The sequence below is a fragment of the Panthera onca genome, chromosome B4, assembly GCF_046562875.1.
Source record: "Panthera onca isolate mPanOnc1 chromosome B4, mPanOnc1 haplotype 2, whole genome shotgun sequence".
Taxonomy (NCBI): domain Eukaryota; kingdom Metazoa; phylum Chordata; class Mammalia; order Carnivora; family Felidae; genus Panthera; species Panthera onca.
Genome location: NC_138345.1, coordinates 42,067,834 through 42,085,657, shown reverse-complemented (window position 1 = coordinate 42,085,657; position 17,824 = coordinate 42,067,834). Strand labels below are relative to the sequence as shown.

General features: G+C 38.9%; 1 protein-coding gene and 1 long non-coding RNA gene across 3 annotated transcripts in view; one reads left to right on the top strand and one right to left on the bottom strand.

Annotated features, from left to right (window-relative positions):
* Nucleotides 1-2,517: 2,517 nt before the first annotated feature.
* CLEC4E (C-type lectin domain family 4 member E) lies at nucleotides 2,518-9,003 on the bottom strand. 2 transcript variants are annotated; one of them, XM_060658496.3, is made up of 7 exons: nucleotides 8,742-9,003; nucleotides 7,860-7,960; nucleotides 6,957-7,049; nucleotides 6,261-6,350; nucleotides 4,913-5,064; nucleotides 4,126-4,241; nucleotides 2,522-3,107 (listed from the first exon to the last, which is right to left on the bottom strand). In XM_060658496.3, exons 2-7 carry the CDS (start codon nucleotides 7,894-7,896, stop codon nucleotides 2,936-2,938), a joined length of 660 nt encoding a protein of 219 aa, XP_060514479.1. In that variant the 5' UTR covers nucleotides 7,897-7,960; nucleotides 8,742-9,003; the 3' UTR covers nucleotides 2,522-2,935. The 2 variants fall into 2 exon arrangements, with proteins under 2 accessions (XP_060514480.1, XP_060514479.1); XM_060658497.3 differs by lacking the exons at nucleotides 6,261-6,350; nucleotides 8,742-9,003 and having other exon boundaries at nucleotides 2,518-3,107; nucleotides 7,860-7,957.
* LOC132694780 (uncharacterized) overlaps nucleotides 8,078-17,824 on the top strand; it is a 47,252-nt gene continuing 37,505 nt past the window's right edge. The window contains exon 1 of the long non-coding RNA XR_009617474.3: nucleotides 8,078-8,161. This is a non-coding gene — a long non-coding RNA (uncharacterized LOC132694780). The remainder of the gene's footprint in view (nucleotides 8,162-17,824) is intronic.

The window sequence follows — 17,824 nt, the reverse complement described above, 5'->3', positions numbered from 1 at the left end:
AATCCAAAGCACTTGTATATCAAAGTGAATTTCCCCATAAGAAATCATGGAAACTCAGATGATTCATCCCACAACCCCAAAATATTCATATAAAAATGATTACAATACTGTAATATAATACAAAGTAACAAAGAAAATATAAAATATAAAGAAAAATAAACAAATTAACCTGCACTTACCTTTGGAAACCTTTGTGGCTGGTGTGAGAGGGACAAGAGAAGGAAGGTTATTGTGTAGGGCGACTTTCACTATCATTAATGGAATCACTGCTATCTATTGGCTCAATGAAATCTTCTGCATCGGGGCCATTGTATACACTCGCACGGATGTTGACTTCGGTACAGTATTGATAAACTCTTGTCACATGCTGTATTTAATGTAATTGGCAATAAGGTAGCAGAGGAAAGGGTCTATATTGGCAGACAGCCTGACCTAGAATGAAGCAAAGCATTCCTAAGCTTACTCTTGTATAGAAAAGCAGAGGACTATCCATAGGTGCTTTGAAGTGACAAAAAATACACTAGTGCCAGGTGGGAGGGAGGGTAGGGTGGGTGATGGGTATTGAGGAGGGCACCTTTTGGGATGAGCACTGGGTGTTGTATGGAAACCAATTTGACAGTAAATTTCATATATTAAAAAAATAAATAAATAAACATTAAAAAAAATAAACATCCAACTACAGCGCTTAAAAAAAAAAAAGAAAATTTCGGGAATAAGAAGACAAAATGGATCAAAATGATCACTAAATGATTATACTTTAATTAAATCATGAACTATGTTAAAACTTAAAAAATAAAAATAAAAAAATAAAAATGTCAAAAAAAAAAAATACACTAGTGCCAGCTGTGGGCCCCTCCCAACGTTCTGAAAAATCACTGATTTCTGCCAAACACCACAGTCTGAGACTGAGCATCTGAACATGGGAGATGATCACCCACAATCCCACACACACACACAGAGAGAGAGAGAGAGAGAAGAACCATTGGCTCAGTTGTGATCATATGACATTCGGTGTCACATACTACTTGTGTTGCAAGACATTGCTCTTTGATCAAGTTAATATTTATCAGAAATGTTTGCTCGTCTTGCAGAACACTTGCAGAACAAGTTACTCGCAATCCAAGGTTTTACTACATATTATATTCACTTACCCAGTTGAATTTTCCCGTCTAATGATTACACATTAATTTCAGTGTATGAATTTTGAGGGTCTCTGTGTGGTGCCGTGTGCAAGAAGTGTGGTTATTCAAGGTACCATGATATTTAAATATTCTTGAATAACCTTATCAGCATTGATTAAAATATTATGCATGTAGTGGATAGGCTTGAGATAGGAAGCTGTCAAGCTGAATGTTCTCTTAGAACAATTTAGCTATTGGACCCTGGCCCTAGCTGAGCAATAGCCACAAATCCAAGTGAGATTCAGTTATCCAGTGGAGCCATTTGCAACAGCGTGGATGGAACTAGAGTGTATTATGCTAAGGGGAATAAGTCAGTCAAAGACAAATATATGATTTCACTCATGTGTGACATTTAAGAAACAAAGCAGATGACCATAGGCGAAGGGAAGCAAAAATGACAGAAAAACAGAGGAGTCAAACCGTAAGAGACTCTTAAATACAGAGAACAAACTGGGGGTTGCTGGCGGGGTATTGGGGGTGGATGGGCTAAATGGGTGATGGGCATTAAGGAGGACACTTGTTGGGATGAGCACTGGATATTATATGTAAGTGATGAATCATTAAATTCTATTCTTGAAATCATTATTACACTATATGGTAACTAACTTGGATTTAAATAAAAAAAAAGAAATCTTCTATATCTATATTGAGTTTTATTCCTAGTAGAGCTATTTTTCTCAGGATGTTAATGAAATTATAAATCCTTTGGCATTCTGAAATGTTTTGCTATCCTATAGGAAAATATAAAGGCGTTTCTGCTTCATTGCAAATTTATGATCTATTTTATAAAAGTCGTTAGTATATTTCTTGGAGAGTTCATATATATCCACTTAATAATATAGCACTGGATAGCTTCTACAGAGGTGAATCCAATGAGGTAGGTTTTAAAGTCAACAGTTTGTCTATATCTTAAAAATAAATTGGTTCATTGAGTTGATCTCTGTGACAACTACTTGGCTCTAAGTTTTGTCAGCGTTGGGCCAGCTCTTGGGTTAATGATAACTAGCTAATGTAATGGATTAGTTAATGGGATTCTTAGTCCCCCTTATCTGACTTATGGATATATGGCTTTGTTATTTGGAATTACAATTAAGCCTCTGATATAATTGAACTTTGACATACAAAATAAACACAAAATGTAAAATAAAAGAAAAGAAAAATAAAATCCTCTTCTTTGCTGGGCTCTGTACTTGCTGTATGTCTCTATATGTTCATATAAATATTCACAAACAAAGCAGGAGTATTCTTTACTTTTCCCAGCATTTGTTAGAGAATTGCTTGGTAAATTGGGAGAAGTCCTGAGACTAATATAGAGAAAAATGCATGTCAATCAGGATCATAAATTATATCATTCAAAACTACTTATTTTATTTAAAATCTTTTTTAAAAAATTTTTCTTTCATGTTTATTTATTTTTGAGAGACAGAGACAGAGTGCGAGCAGGGGAGGGACAGAGAGAGAAGGAGACACAGAATTCGAAGCAGGCTCCAGGCTCTGAGCTGTCAGCACAGAACCTGATGCGGGGCTCGAACTCACGAACTTCGAGATCATGACCTGAGCCGAAGTCAGACGCTTAACCGACTGAGCCACCCAGGCACCCCAAAACTACTTAGTTTATTTATATCAAAAGCGACAAGTCCTTATGAAGTCCCTAGGTAGTCCTTATAAAGTGCAGTGCACAGTTTTCTCCTGTTGGTGTTGTGTTCATGCTCTTGTGCCTCTGTATTTATGCATTTCAGTTGTGCTTTCTGTTCTCAGAAGATTTTTTTGTTATTCAAAGCACTTATTTCAGGCATTTCACAAATCCGAAACACATTGAAGAAACAGGGCACGTCATTCCAATTTTTCCTCGGATTTGAAGAGTCTCGTATGGTAGCACAGTCCTCCACTGTAACTATATTATTGGGCTCCCCTTCGTCCCAGAAGCTGGAAGAGAGCAAGTGCAGAAGATTTTAAATCCCAGCTACAGGAGGCCAAATGACCTCATGTGCTAGACCAGTTGCATTTGTGTTGTGCTCCCTCGCAACAATTTTGTTGCGCATTATAACCTCCATTAGGCATTATAGTTAGGCATTATAACCTCCATTTTATTGAAGAAAAGGAATCCCGGAAAAACCAAACCACTTGTCTTAAGTCTTAGAGTTTGCGAGTGGCGAAGCCCAGCTGGATATTCCTGACTTTCTGGTCTGTCAAGCTTCCTCAGCTGTAGACCCATAATGAGAAGTTACGGGAAGCACTGATGCTCATGAATTTGTTTCCTTCACGCTTCTGTCTCATCTTACGTTTAGTTCCCTTTATTCTGCACCGAGTTTGAATTAACGTAGGTGCATACTTTAGTGGTGTTACGGTGCTGTAGAGAAGCAACTTTCTAGAGTCTCAGTGCATGGCAGCTGTACTCTTAGAACTGAGCCTTTGGTTTCCTCAAATGCTAAATGAAGATTAATAATATCGATGTATCTCAGAAGGGTGCAATTTAGGTAAAATGAAATAATTAATGAGATCAAACCCATGAAAACTCCAATGTGCTGTGCTCTAAGGGTGTAAGGTCACTATCAAAGGGAAAAGAGACCTTATCAAGGGAGTCCCCACTTTCACTCCATAAATCTCCTTTCTCAAATCACTACCCTCAAATCATTTACTAGTTTGGGCACAAGACTCTGAATTTCACTCTTTGTCTCTGCTGCATTTCCGATGAATTAGTCTTCGATTCTGATTCCCTCCTCATGTTCATCTGTTATTTCCCCTTTATCCTTCTGATGGTCTCAGGAAGCCAGAGCACGAGATCCTCGTGCTTCCTTCGACTATCTTCTTGCACATAAAATCACCAAGGATTGACCTGAAAATATCTCATGGAATGGAAGGAGGTTCTGAGAACTCCCCTCAACAATGGTCTAACTTTGGGACTTGAGATAGTGTTAAAATTGTCCTGTAAGAAGGAAATTACCTCAGAGCTTCTGTGAAAGGTGTGCCATCTACCCATTGCCACTGACCCTCAATCACCTGGTCTGTCAGTCCAATATAAAACTCTCTCCTTTTCGGTTTCGCGTAGAAAAGAAATTCCTAGAGGAGCAACACGATAAAAACACAAAGTAGATCAGTCATTTCAATTTTGGACAAATGTTGAAGGTAATTGTTATTAAAAGAGGTAAAGTGGATTATAGGTGGCAGATAAATGGCTCTGAAATCGGAAGATCATGGAGGAGTATCTCCTGATTTTTTTTCTATTGTGGTAAAAACATACGGAACATAGAATTAAACCAACAAAAAGAGAATCTTTAACAGAGAAGGAGTTTCTTAATATCTCACTCAAAGCTGATCTACTGTTATTTGTAGCAAAAGCTACTTATATATCCAGCATGAAAGATTATTAATCACAGCTTAAAGATAACGGACATATCTTGGGAATATCTGACATAATCATCTGATGTGTTCATCAACACAATAGTCACTCTAAAATGAACTGTCAGCATCCCCCCCCCTTTTTTTCCCTGTCTTAGTAAGAAAGGCATTGAACATGGAAATTCCCCTTTTTCCCCCCTCAGGCTCTTCTAGTGATGACAATAAATTAGAGTAGGTATCGACTTATAGAAATAGTAGGAACAGCATGTATTTTAATACATTCACTTAACAAATAGTAATTTTGGACCAAAGAGTGCATACACGTATGGAAAGAGGGATAGATCCTGGAAAGAATGTTACACTGACACTGGAGGTGACTGTGCTCCAACTACCTGCTCCTCCTGTGTGTTGATAACAACCAGATGTGCTCCCATGTTTGAGCAGTTTTTTACGCTTGATGCCCAGGACATGGTGTTAGTAGAAAATAAGTAGCAGCTAGATTGAAAATGGATCCAGCTCGACGGACAACAATTCTTGACTGAACCTAGGAGGAGAGACGTTTCCATGAGTGTCATGTATCAACTAAGTAAGGAAACAGAAAGCTTCATCTGGCCTCATGAAGTTCATCATTACCAGTCTTCTGACTGGTACCTTGGAGCCCCTTGTCCTTGCCCACTCCCCAACCTACTATCTAAGACTTTAGAGAATTCCTATGTCAGTAAACACAAATAGCAATTGTCTTGTCTTTTGAGACATAACCTTTATTTTCTAAATTAAAAAAAATTTTTTTAAACGTTTATTTATTTTTAAGAGACAGAACACGAGTGGGGAAGGGACAGGAAGAGAGGGAGACACAGGATCCGAAGCAGGCTCTAGGCTCTGTGCTGTTAGCACAGAGCCTGATGTAGGGCTCGAATCCATGAACCATAAGATCATGACCTGAGCCTAAGTCAGATGCTTAACTGACTGAGCCACCCAGGCACCCTGAGATATAATCCTTATTTTCTAAACTTGCCAGTAGATGCAGTCATACATACAATCTATCTCTGTTATGCTATTGATATAGAGCCTTATTAACTATTCTTAGAATGCCAAGGTGAGAGAAGGTTATACATTTTATCTAAGCAACCATCTCTCATGTTGCCCAAGCAATATGCCCTCAACAAAGTCTCCAAACTGGTTGTGGAGATGGGCTAAACTTCTTAGAATTGTAGAATGTAAGTCTCTGAAGTTTATTAAAAAGAAATAGTCCAGTGTTTCTCAATTTAATGGTGAGGAAATTAAGTTCCAGAGGAGCGTCATGTAGCATTTTGCTAAGACTTAGAACAAAACTATATATATAAGAGTGTAGAGAGTATATTTCTGAGATATCTCCAAATTCCCTATTCTCTCTCTATTTTTTCTTCTTCATTCTCATTGGGAAGCAAGTGAGGAATGAAAAGAAAGTGCACTCCTGGAGATAATACCTTCCACTTCTAGATTTTCTGTTCAGACATACCTCAAATTTCTTCTAAAAGTTTGCTATAATGTCCCCAGGATTTCCTGTCCAATGCTAATCACGTTTTCAAAGTCCTAGACCTGTCTTATCAATTCCTCATCATTCTCTGGTAGTACAGGCAAGATTTTATATTTTGTTTTTGAGAAACAGGACATCATCCAACTACTTGTCCCAAAATCAATCTAGAAGCCAAAAAGTGTCAATATGTAAATGTTGATGTTCAAATTTGAGGACTATTATACCCGATCCATCTTTGTAGCAGGAGAAGTCCATTAAATCCTCATATGGCTGGAACTTTTTCTCATCACAGAGTTGAAAGCTATGATACGTCACTGTAAGGAAAGGGGCAGAGTGTATGTTCGTTATTCTTGATAAAAAATAAAGTTTATCATGTGTGTATTTGTAACAAAAGTACCAGCAATCATCATGATATCTTTTTTTAATTCTCTATTTGTCCTTCTACACGGAGAGGTACCGAGATTTACTTACCCAAAGAAAAAAGGATTCACATTTCATGGTTTTTGCTGATTTATGAAGATGAATGTACTTTACTTCAGGTCCAAAGGCCCAGAGAAAACAAATATGCTTTCACTTTCTCTTATGCCCACCCTGCCTACCCTTGTTCCAAAACACAGTTTGTCATGTCTCTGGCTAGGTTCCCGTGGAGAAGTTTACACTCATGACAGAAGTACAAAGGCAAGGACTCAAGGCCACCAAGGAGATGAAAAATGTCTATCATGAAAAATATGTCAGAGGTCGCTGCAATTTGGTAACCGTTCTGTACTAGTTGGGGTTCTAGTTGAGGAATAACCTGGAGATAAACAGGGAAGAAAGTGGAACAGAAATACCCTTTGGGGGAGAAGAGAACCCACAGGCAAGAAGAAAGATTTTTCTCTTAATATTCACCAGGGAGATTAAACTTGACCTTTAGAACTCACCAACACATCTGGTGATAAAACAGACACTGAGCAGTAGAATGGAGACCCCAGCAACAGTCCATAAGAGCCTTTGGGAAGAGAAGTGTCCTTTCTCTGTAGAAAGCAATATGCAAACATGATCAATCTTCCCAGGGCAAGGTACAAAAGAGATTCTTATTCAACCTTACTTATCTCCTCCCACTTGAGCTGTCTATATGGAGTAATTCTTAGACTTCAGCATGACTCAGAATCATTTGGAGAGTTTGTTTAAACACCGATGATGGGGCCTCACTTCTAGAGTTAACAATTCATTAGAGCTGCTATGGAGCCAGCAAGTTCCTGGTCTGGGAACCAGCTTTTAGAACCACTAGAATAAGCCATTGCTGATCTTAAGACTCGTGAACTGAGACAGATGTGCTATTTTTCCTTCTTAAGTCTCTCAGGCTTTCTGTCTTCTTTTCCTATCTTTGTCTTTCCCTTTCTCTCTCTCACCCTCTCTGTTTTGTTTTTTTTAATCTCTCTCCTGCCCTCCTCTTTCTGGCGTCTCATTTCCCAAGCCCTTTGTAAACCAATTCATATAAAACTCGAGCAATGTTCTTATAGTTCCTCTCCCCCTCCCACCCGATAAATATTTTACAAACAGGGAAAGTGAGTTCCAGAGAAGGGAGGTGGCTTGCCCAATGCAACACAGTGAAAGGGTGGGAACAGCAGTCTGATTCAGTTCTCCCCAAAACCCAGCCCAGCAACCCTCAGTACAACATAGCGTCTCCTAACCACTGCCTGTTTTCCCCCTTGCATTCTGTCTCTGTCTCCCTTCTTTTACTTTAGTGGAGACATTTCTAGTGTCCTATCCCCTCAGCATATTTATCACCGCTTCCCCCCAAAAAAAGATCTATGAAAGAAAGGGAGAGTTGCAAATTTTACCTGTGCCTTGTGATGTAGATGGTTGGGATGAATTCATTCTCTCTCTCTCTCTCTCCTTCTCTCATCAGTTTCTGAGTCCAGTACTATTTTGTTGCTAAGATCTAAGGAAAATGAATCCATTTCTGTTTTTTTTTTTTTTTTTTTTAAGGAAGTTCAGCCTGAAGGCATAATAATATTAATTTGTTCTGCGGCTTTGTGTTTCAGTCAGGGTTTCCTTTCTTGCATAAGGAGGACAAGGGAGTTTACCGGGCAACGAGTCTCCTCACTTAAGGAAACAACAAAGTGGGGAAATGATGATAGTGGTAAGTACCAACAGAAATGGGCTGACTGAGGGGAAACATCAGGGGCTTCAAAACACTGTTTTCTTTGGGTGGATAAAATCTCTCTGTTTGGGGCGCCCAGGGGGCTCAGTCGGTTAAGCATCCGACTCTTGATCTCAGCTCAGGGCTTGATCTCAGGGAGGTGAGTTCAAGCCCCTCATTGGGCTCTGTGCTGGATGTGATGCCTATTTAAAAAAAAAAAAAAAAAAATCGCTACTTTCTTCCAGGCCTCCCCACTCATGCCTCAGTTTGTCTCTGACATTCACGGGCCCGCCTCTGCACTCCCAGTTTTACTTCTGAGCCTTACTGTCACACATTTGTCGGCGGGAAAGAGGACAAAACCAAATCTTTGCACTCGGCACACAGCTGGGCACATCGTAGAGGCATTTATAACTCCGTGTGAGTTTCTTTTCATAGTTCAGGTGGGTTTCTTCCTCATTTGCTTGCAACGCTGGAACATTCTGGCTTCATGTTGGGCTGAGTATGTCGCATTGTGGGTTTATAGCCCTTTTGTTAAAGCAATCTCCTACCTCTGCCCCAGTTGAACCCCCCCACGCCTTACATGATATGACTACTTTGCAATTCAGCTCCGTTCCTTGTTCCTTCCGTTACAACACAGCTTCTGCCACCTTCGAGACTCAGTGGGTAATCTCATTCTATTCTTCCTAATTCTTTGGGAGTTTTTGTTTTATAATGTGACCTATATAAGAGAAATGAATTTGAATGTCAGAAGAAGCAATGTCAATTAGACATTAAAATACAATGCCGCTTTCTCTGGAAGGTTAGTTACCTATAGTAATTTTCCACTCTATTCCTTAAAAATACTTTGGAACAAGATCCAGCTGACCTCTATTGATTAAAATTCACATGTGTCAGGAGGCGTTAGTAACATATATATGACTTGGTAATTCCCACAACAATGACTCACACGCTTTTCACATGTTAGAAAATATCCTTGTTCTCAAAGGGACTTTTTGTTGTTTCAATGTATTGCTCAACTTCCTCTGCATCTTTCATTTTACAGTTATATAGATTTATTAAAGAATGTTTAAAAATTACACATGTCCATATTATAAAATATATACATGTTTAACATGTGTCTTATCAGCAAATGGCTTTTGACCTACAAAAAGAAATTATACAATGGCTGAGTTAAATGAATTATTAAATGATGAATCATAATGACTACAGTCAATTATTTATTAATCATGATCATTCAGCAATAACTAATGTCCATAGACAATTATATGTTAATAATTTTATGAACATGCAATTAATGAATATTAATAGTTAATGATTAGCATCTTACCAGCCAAAATATGTATATGTTTTGATCCTTTGTTTTATCACTTTTTCCAAATTATAAAAGTAATATTTTTATGGTTAACAGTATGAGAAGAATATGGCAAGTAAAAGACCTCCCATCTGTCCTTCTAAAGTCGACCATGCTTGATGATTTGTTCCTTTTTTTTTTTTTTTTAAATTTTATTTATTGAGCGCGAGCTGGGGAGAGGGGCAGAGAGAGGGAGACACAGAATCTGAAACAGGCTCCACGCTCTGAGCTGTCAGCACAGAGCCCGACGCGGGGCTCAAACCCACAAATCTTGAGACCATGAGCCGAAGTCGGACGCTTAACCGACTGAGCCACCCAGGCGCTCCTTGATGATTTCTTATGTATACTTTGAGACATTTTCCAAGCTTATAGAGGTGGAGTTTATATAATAGATTGTTTATTCATTTTTTGTCAAATAAGATCATACCTGCTTTCATGTTTTAAAAAACTTTCATGTTTTAAAAATTACTGTTATATTCATCATTGTATTTGGGTATCTATCTTCCTGACTCTACTGTTTAAACTTTTCCATAATTTATAAACCAGGCACAAATAACTTCTAGTTTTTCCTTCCTCTAACGCATGAGGTACTGACTCCCTTTATACATATTTGCAGGTACACATTTCTGGCTCAATGATACATGCCAAACGTTTAAAACAAAATCAATATTTGGCTTGAGTTTTCATCACAGAATAACCTTCTGGGATATAAACATAATAATAAAAATTGTGCCTGAGGGGAATTTTCATGGCAATGTTTTGGAAAAGATTTCATTTTTTAAAGTAACACCTACCCCCGATACGGGGCTCAAACTCACAACCCTGAGATCAAGAGCTGCATGCTTCACAGGCTGAGCCAGCCAGGGACTCCTCATAGCAATTTAATATTAAAACCGTATTAGGTAAATGTAACACAGGGACATTACAGTATAGGAGCACTGATTACTTAACAGAGCAGTTGGCACATTACTGCTGTGGTCACTATGCTGCTATTTTTTCATAGGATACAAACTTCCCTTTCACTGTGGGAGAATAGAGAACGAGATATTTTTGAACACTTTCCTTTTCTCTAATCCCTTTGTACCCATGCTCTTTAACAACAATAAAAGTTTCTTTCTGTATCAAATATGATTTTCCATGAATTTTGTTAAATAAGATTTTGGAATTTTGCTCCCTTAGGAAATTCTGTGTCTCCCTCTCCTTGCCCCTCCCCTGATTGTACAGAGGGGGAGGGGCAGAGAGAAAAGGAGTGAGAGAATCCCAAGCAGGTTCCTCGCCTATAGTGCAAGTCCCATTCAGCACTCACTCTCATGAACCATGAGATCATGACCTGAGCCAAAATCACGGGTCAGATGCTTAACCCCTGAGCCACCCAGGCACCCCCGCACTCTTTTTTTTAAAATATTTGTATTCATCATCAATTTTCCTATTTACTTTATAATTTGAAAATAAAGAACTTTAAAACAGAGATGATGAGGATAACTATCTGAAGTAGGGGCTGTGATGATGACTAGAATAGAATACACATTCCTTAGTAAATTGCTTGGCGTGCATGTCCTAGGCCCTCAGTTAAGATTGGCTTTAACCTTTCCCCCTCAAGTTCATTCAGATCTGCTAGGAGCAGATTGGGAAAAGGCTGGTCCAGGTCTATTGAGGACTCAGAAATGAGCTAAGTCATAGAAATAGTGTATAAAGCACAAGAGGGAAGCAAGCATCTTTCACTGAAGTCCTAACAAAATCTATTTGTTGGACAAGAACAAGTTACTCATCTGCTTTTTATCCAGGCACGTCCCAACTTAATGCTACTGCCTTTGGTTCCAAAGATTCTGCTTTGGGCTTTGGTCAGCTCCCACTGTATTTTGGCAGCTGAAAAATCATTAAATCTCTTTCCCCTGGCAATAGAACGTCCCCATTGATTTACCTTTGATACGTTGATAACGTTGCCCTTGTTCCTATCATGAATTCAATGATCATCTTTTCCTTCAGTTTATAATCAGCAGTGGTCTTTCATGTTCGAGAAGATTTGTTCTGTGAGCTCTGTGATTATTTGTAAAGAGAAAGACAAATGCACAGAGAATGGGGAGGAGGAAAATGTTAGAGTTCAATGCAATGATCTAATTTGATACATTTATTCACAAATAAGATATGTGTCCCAAATCAGATATATTGTTTGCTGGGGATCTATAGGTATTGAGTGGCAAAACAAGGTCTAAAACCCAGATCTCTCATTTCAGTGGTTAGTGCCTTTTTTCCCAATTTCATACTTGCCTCCTTACTAGTGAGTGATTTTTTTCCCAAAGGCAGTGGAGAAAATAAAGTTGCCTTTACATGGTCTGCCATCAAAAGACCACAAACCCTGGATTTAAAGGGCAGTCATTGAATTCTGACAGTCTATTCTCCGAATTTACAAAGCAGAGCAGAGGCAAATGCACCTGCTCTGCACATGTGTAATTTCCCAAATGAATTAAACAATTCATAAATTTTTACGGAGACACAATTTACATATAGCATATAACACATCACATAATTATTTCTTTTTTTGCAATGAGTATGAGTAAGACCTAGTCTCTTAGCAACTTCGAAGTTGTTGACTATAATCCATGTTGTTGACTATAATCTCTATGCTGTGCATTAAGTCTTCAGGAATTATTTCTCTACTGGTTGGCAAGTTTGTGCCCTTACATAATGTCTCCCCAAATATTTAACAGAGCATCAGCAGTGTGGATGGGACAGATATTATCATAGTAATTCAAGTAGGAAAGAGAAACAGTAGTATAACAAATCCTCCCCAGCGACCATCTACTTGTCCTAGTCGTTCATTATTTACTCTATGTCATTTCCTGTGTTAGGCTGTTTACACAAATCTCATCCAGCGATTACAGAGATCAGTAATGAGGTCCTATTATTAATCACGTTTTAATGGTGAGTACATTGATGGAGAGGTTAAAGAACACGCTCCATTTCATTAGGATGTGAGAAATAAAGTCAAAATTTGGACCCATACAAATTTTTTAAAAAACCAACTTTTTAAAAACATTGTATCAGAGTTTATTTATTTATTCTGAGAGAGGCAGAGAAAGTGTGAGTGGGGGAGGGGCAGAGAGAGGGAGAGAGAGAGAGGGAGGGAGGGAGGGAATCCCAAGCAGGCTCTGAGCCACCAGCAGGGAGCCCGACATGGGGTTCAAACCCACAAAACTGTCAGATCATGACCTGAGCCGAAGCCAAGAGCCAGATGCTCAACCAACTGGGCTGCCCAGACACCCCCAAATAAAGAAGTTTTTAATAGCTATTTAATACTATTTAAATAATTTTTATTAGTTAAATAATTTTAAATGAAATTCTTGATATTTGACTTTAGATACAAATTTAATAGCTTTTTCAAAACTATTATTGTAGCATTTTATTCTTAATAATACACGTAGATTTGAGTCTCATCACACTGAAAGGAGTTTCAATATACAGATCATGTAGAGATTTTTAAAATTCAATTTTGGGGGCACTTGGGTGGCTCAGTCGGTTAAGCATCTGACTTCAGCTCAGGTCACCATGTCATGTTTTGTGAGTTTAAGCCCCACATCTGGATCTGTGCTGACAGCTCGGAGCCTGGAGCCTGCTTCAGATTCTGTGTCTCCCTGTCTCTCTCTGCTCCTCCCCCACTCTCACTCTGTCTCACTCTGTCTCAAAAATAAATAAACATTAAAAAAAATTTAAATAATAAAATTCCCCTGCGTGAGTGAGGTCACACCTTAATGGATGAAACATCACACTTCCTTGTGCTTGTTTTGAAGTTTCTTCAAAACATTTACCTCTAAAGTTTCATCCTTTCATTGTTATTGTTTACTGTAAGCACTAATGATAAAAAAGCACCCTTGAAAACTGCTGCCACAAACAAATTATAAGTTTAAAGAAAGCACTTACCATAAAGATACTCAATAAACATCAGGACTACATATTTCCTGGGTGCAGGATATCTGTAGAATGTATTCCCTCTTCCTTTCCTACTTTACCCAAATCCATTTTTTATATAGTCTGTTTTGCCCTCAACATCATTTCACTTTCTAAATTCTTGCTCTCTCGTTCAATTCAACTCGTTCTTTCTGGCTCGATATTTTGGATTCAAATGTATAATAGATGGTTTCTCTCCCATTAAAGACGGTCTTTATTTTTCAGTGTTATGATCTAAGGAATGTAATTAGGTATATTTACCTCAGAATTCAAATATAGTTCTGTTCGAGATATATTTGCTTTATGCACATATTTGGGGAATGACTGATGGGCTATAATCAATCAAGCTGTATCCCTTCCAGATATGTATGAACATCAAGGGTCCTGAAGACCCATATCCAAGTAAACAGAGAAATCAGTTCCTTCCGCAAATTAGGACTTTTTCGTCCCACGAAGACCCTCTAGGATCTGTTATGGCCTTCTGGGCATTGGTTTTCTGTCCTCACTACTCTGATTTTAGGACTATTTATCAAATAGGGAGACACATCTGTCGTCAGAGCAAATAATTGAAATCTCAGTTATATCCTCCTTGCTTCCTTAATGCTTTGCTTCTTCTGTTTTTTGACTTTTACCTGGTCTCCTTTTGCCTGGTCACCTTCATCTTGAGGTAAACATTCTTTGGAGTTATATTTTCTGTAGTCATTTCTGCTATTTTAGCAAAGACCTTCCTTATGGTTGTGGCCTTCAATGCCATAAAACCAGGAAACTCTACAAAGGCCGATGGTGACCCAATTCGCCAAGGTGATAGTTTATAATGGCTCCTTCATGTATATATCTGCCAGTCTGGCCGGGACCTTCTCCCTCTTTTGCTAACATTGGCACACAATCGGTTTGGCAAAATCATCCTTCAGTGTAATAAAAGGTCTGCTACTCCCTTCTGCTGTGCTCTGGAGTACTTGGGCTTTCTAGAACTTTTGACCTTGACTATTACTTTTCTGACTCTATGCCTACCAGGCAGGTCCAATAAGCCCAAAGCAATCACATTCAGCATGCTGATTTTCTGTAGTATGTGGATTTCTTTCATATCCACCTATCTGAGCACCAAAGGCAAAGCCATGGTGGTTTGGGAAACCTTTTCCATCTTGGTTTCCAGGGCTGGTTTATTGGGTTGGCTATTTCTTCCGGAGTGTTAAGTGATCCTACTGAGATCAGATAGGAATTCAAGGAAACAATTATTTGAATATTTTCCTCCCAGAAGGTAAAAGGAATTAGTGTTTAAGTGACATCATTGATATGAAATGAACAATAATATGAAAATAAAGATCCCAAAGTGTGGCGTGAAATCAATGCATTTTGTCAAAAGAATGACAATTGCTTTTTAATCAAGTGACACTGTCATTATTGTGGCAGCAAATCACGGTGAAAGCAGCTCTGGGGCAGATAGAACAGTGTTCAAATTCAACACCCCTACTGGCTGACTTTGACTTTCAGTGTATCCAGATGACATTTCTCTGATTCAGTTTGTCATCTTTAAATAGCATGTAGCAGGTTAACAAGGGTTAGAGTGAAAATTAAATAAAATCATATATGTGAAAATATAACGGGTGCTCAAGAATATGCTTCCTTTCTGTTAGAGATCTTTTTCTTCTTATTTCAATAAAAATTAAATTTTAAGACATTTTAAGTTCTGGTAGTAGAAAGCCAGTGATATCTAGTTATCCCTCATTAAACTGTTCATAAACACAAAACAATGTGAAATTTGAACTTTAGACAGTCTAAATAGCATTCTGTATGCTTCCATATGCCTGCTTGAAATATGGATCAAAGCTTATGTAAAACACTGAGGGAACCAGGGGCGCCTGGGTGACTCAGTCGGTTGAGTAACCACCTCCTAATTTTGGCTCAGGTCATGATAACAGGGTCGTAGGATTGAGCCCGGAGTTGGGCTCCGTGCTGAGCATACAGCCTGCTTAAGATTCTCTCTCGCTCCTTCTGCCCTTCTTCCCTGCTCACATGCCCTCTCTGTCTAAAAAATAAAAATTAAAAAAAAAAAGAACTGGGGTGCCTGGGCGGCTCAGTCAGTTATGTGTTTGACTTTGGCTTTGGCTCAGGTCATGATCTCACAATTTGTGGGTTTGAGCCCCACATTGGGCTCTGTGCCAACAGCTCAGAGCCTGGAGCCTGCTTCGGATTCTGTGTCTTCCTCTCTCTCTGTCCACCTACCCCACCCCCTGCTCATGCTCTCTCTGCCTGTCTCTCTCAAAAATAAATAATAAACATTAAAAAAAAAACCCCACAAACATGGAGGGAACCAGAAGAAGGCACTGAGGGGAAACGACAGTGCTATATTGCTGATTCCTCTAACATGTAAGTGGAGAAAACTTGACCTACTGAGAGAGAGAGAAGAACATCCTTTAAGGGAGAGGGATGCTTTTGAATACTCTCTGAACTTTCAAACATTTTCTCTTCCCTCTCTTCCCCACTGACATCCGATATCATTTACAATTTCTTAAGCTTATTTCCAGTAGCGAGATGTGAAGGGGTTAGATGTGAATCAAGAAATGAGGTTTGGGGAAAGATGTAAAAGATCTGTATGCTGAAAACTATAGAAAGCTTATGCAGGTAATTGAAGAAGATATAAAGAGATGGAAAGACATTCCCTGCTCATGGATTGGAAGAATAAATATTGTCAAAATGTCAATACTACCCAAAGCTATCTACACATTCAATGCAATCCCAATCAAAATTGCACCAGCATTCTTCTCAAAACTAGAACAAGCAATCTTAAAATTCATATGGAACCACAAAAGGCCCCGAATAGCCAAAGTAATTTTGAAGAAGAAGACCAAAGCAGGAGGCATCACAATCCCAGGCTTTAGCCTCTACTACAAAGCTGTCATCATCAAGACAGCATGGTATTGGCATAAAAACAGACACATAGACCAATGGAATAGAATAGAAACCCCAGAACTAGACCCACAAACGTATGGCCAACTCATCTTTGACAAAGCAGGAAAGAACATCCAATGGAAAAAAGACAGTCTCTTTAACAAATGGTGCTGGGAGAACTGGACAGCAACATGCAGAAGGTTGAAACTAGACCACTTTCTCACACCATTCACAAAAATAAACTCAAAATGGATAAAGGACCTGAATGTGAGACAGGAAACCATCAAAACCTTAGAGGAGAAAGCAGGAAAAGACCTCTCTGACCTCAGCCGTAGCAATCTCTTACTCGGCACATCCCCAAAGGCAAGGGAATTAAAAGCAAAAGTGAATTACTGGGACCTTATGAAGATAAAAAGCTTCTGCACAGCAAAGGAAACAACCAACAAAACGAAAAGGCAACCAACGGAATGGGAAAAGATATTTGCAAATGACACATCGGACAAAGGGCTAGTATCCAAAATCTATAAAGAGCTCATCAAACTCCACACCCGAAAAACAAATAACCCAGTGAAGAAATGGGCAGAAAACGTGAATAGACACTTCTCTAAAGAAGACATCTGGATGGCCAACAGGCACATGAAAAGATGTTCAACGTCGCTCCTTATCAGGGAAATACAAATCAAAACCACACTCAGATACCACCTCACGCCAGTCAGAGTGGCCAAAATGAAGAAATCAGGAGACTATAGATGCTGGAGAGGATGTGGAGAAACAGGAACCCTCTTGCACTGTTGGTGGGAATGCAAATTGGTTCAGCCGCTCTGGAAAGCAGTGTGGAGGTTCCTCAGAAAATTAAAAATAGACCTACCCTATGACCCAGCAATAGCACTGCTAGGAATTTATCCAAGGGATACAGGAGTACTGATGCATAGGGGCACCTGTACCCCAATGTTTATAGCGGCACTCTCAACAATAGCCAAATTATGGAAAGAGCCTAAATGTCCATCAACTGATGAATGGATAAAGAAATTGTGGTTTATATACACAATGGAATACTACGTGGCAATGAGAAAAAATGAAATATGGCCTTTTGTAGCAACATGGATGGAACTGGAGAGTGTGATGCTAAGTGAAATAAGCCATACAGAGAAAGACAGATACCATATGGTTTCACTCTTATGTGGATCCTGAGAAACATAACAGAAACCCATGGGGGAGGGGAAGGAAAAAAAAAAAAAAAAAGAGGTTAGAGTGGGAGAGAGCCAAAGCATTAGAGACTGTTAAAAACTGAGAACAAACTGAGGGTTGATGGGGGGTGGGAGGGAGGGCAGGGTGGGTGATGGGTATTGAGGAGGGCACTTTTTGGGATGAGCACTGGGTGTTGTATGGAAACCAATTTGACAGTAAATTTCATATATTAAAAAATAAAAAAAAATAAAAAATAAAAAAAAATAAAAAAAAAAAAAGAAATGAGGTTT

Bases quoted from the DNA above. Each gene is read 5' to 3' on its own strand.
- CLEC4E (XM_060658496.3), bottom strand. From the start codon at position 7,896: ATGAATTCATCCCAACCATCTACATCACAAGGCACAG. The intron at 4,242-4,912 runs GTAGTTGGAGCA...TTGCTCCTCTAG, and splicing joins TCAACACACAGGAGGAGCAG to GAATTTCTTTTCTACGCGAA. The intron at 3,108-4,125 runs GTAATTTCCTTC...GCTCTCTTCCAG, and splicing joins CCTTTCACAGAAGCTCTGAG to CTTCTGGGACGAAGGGGAGC.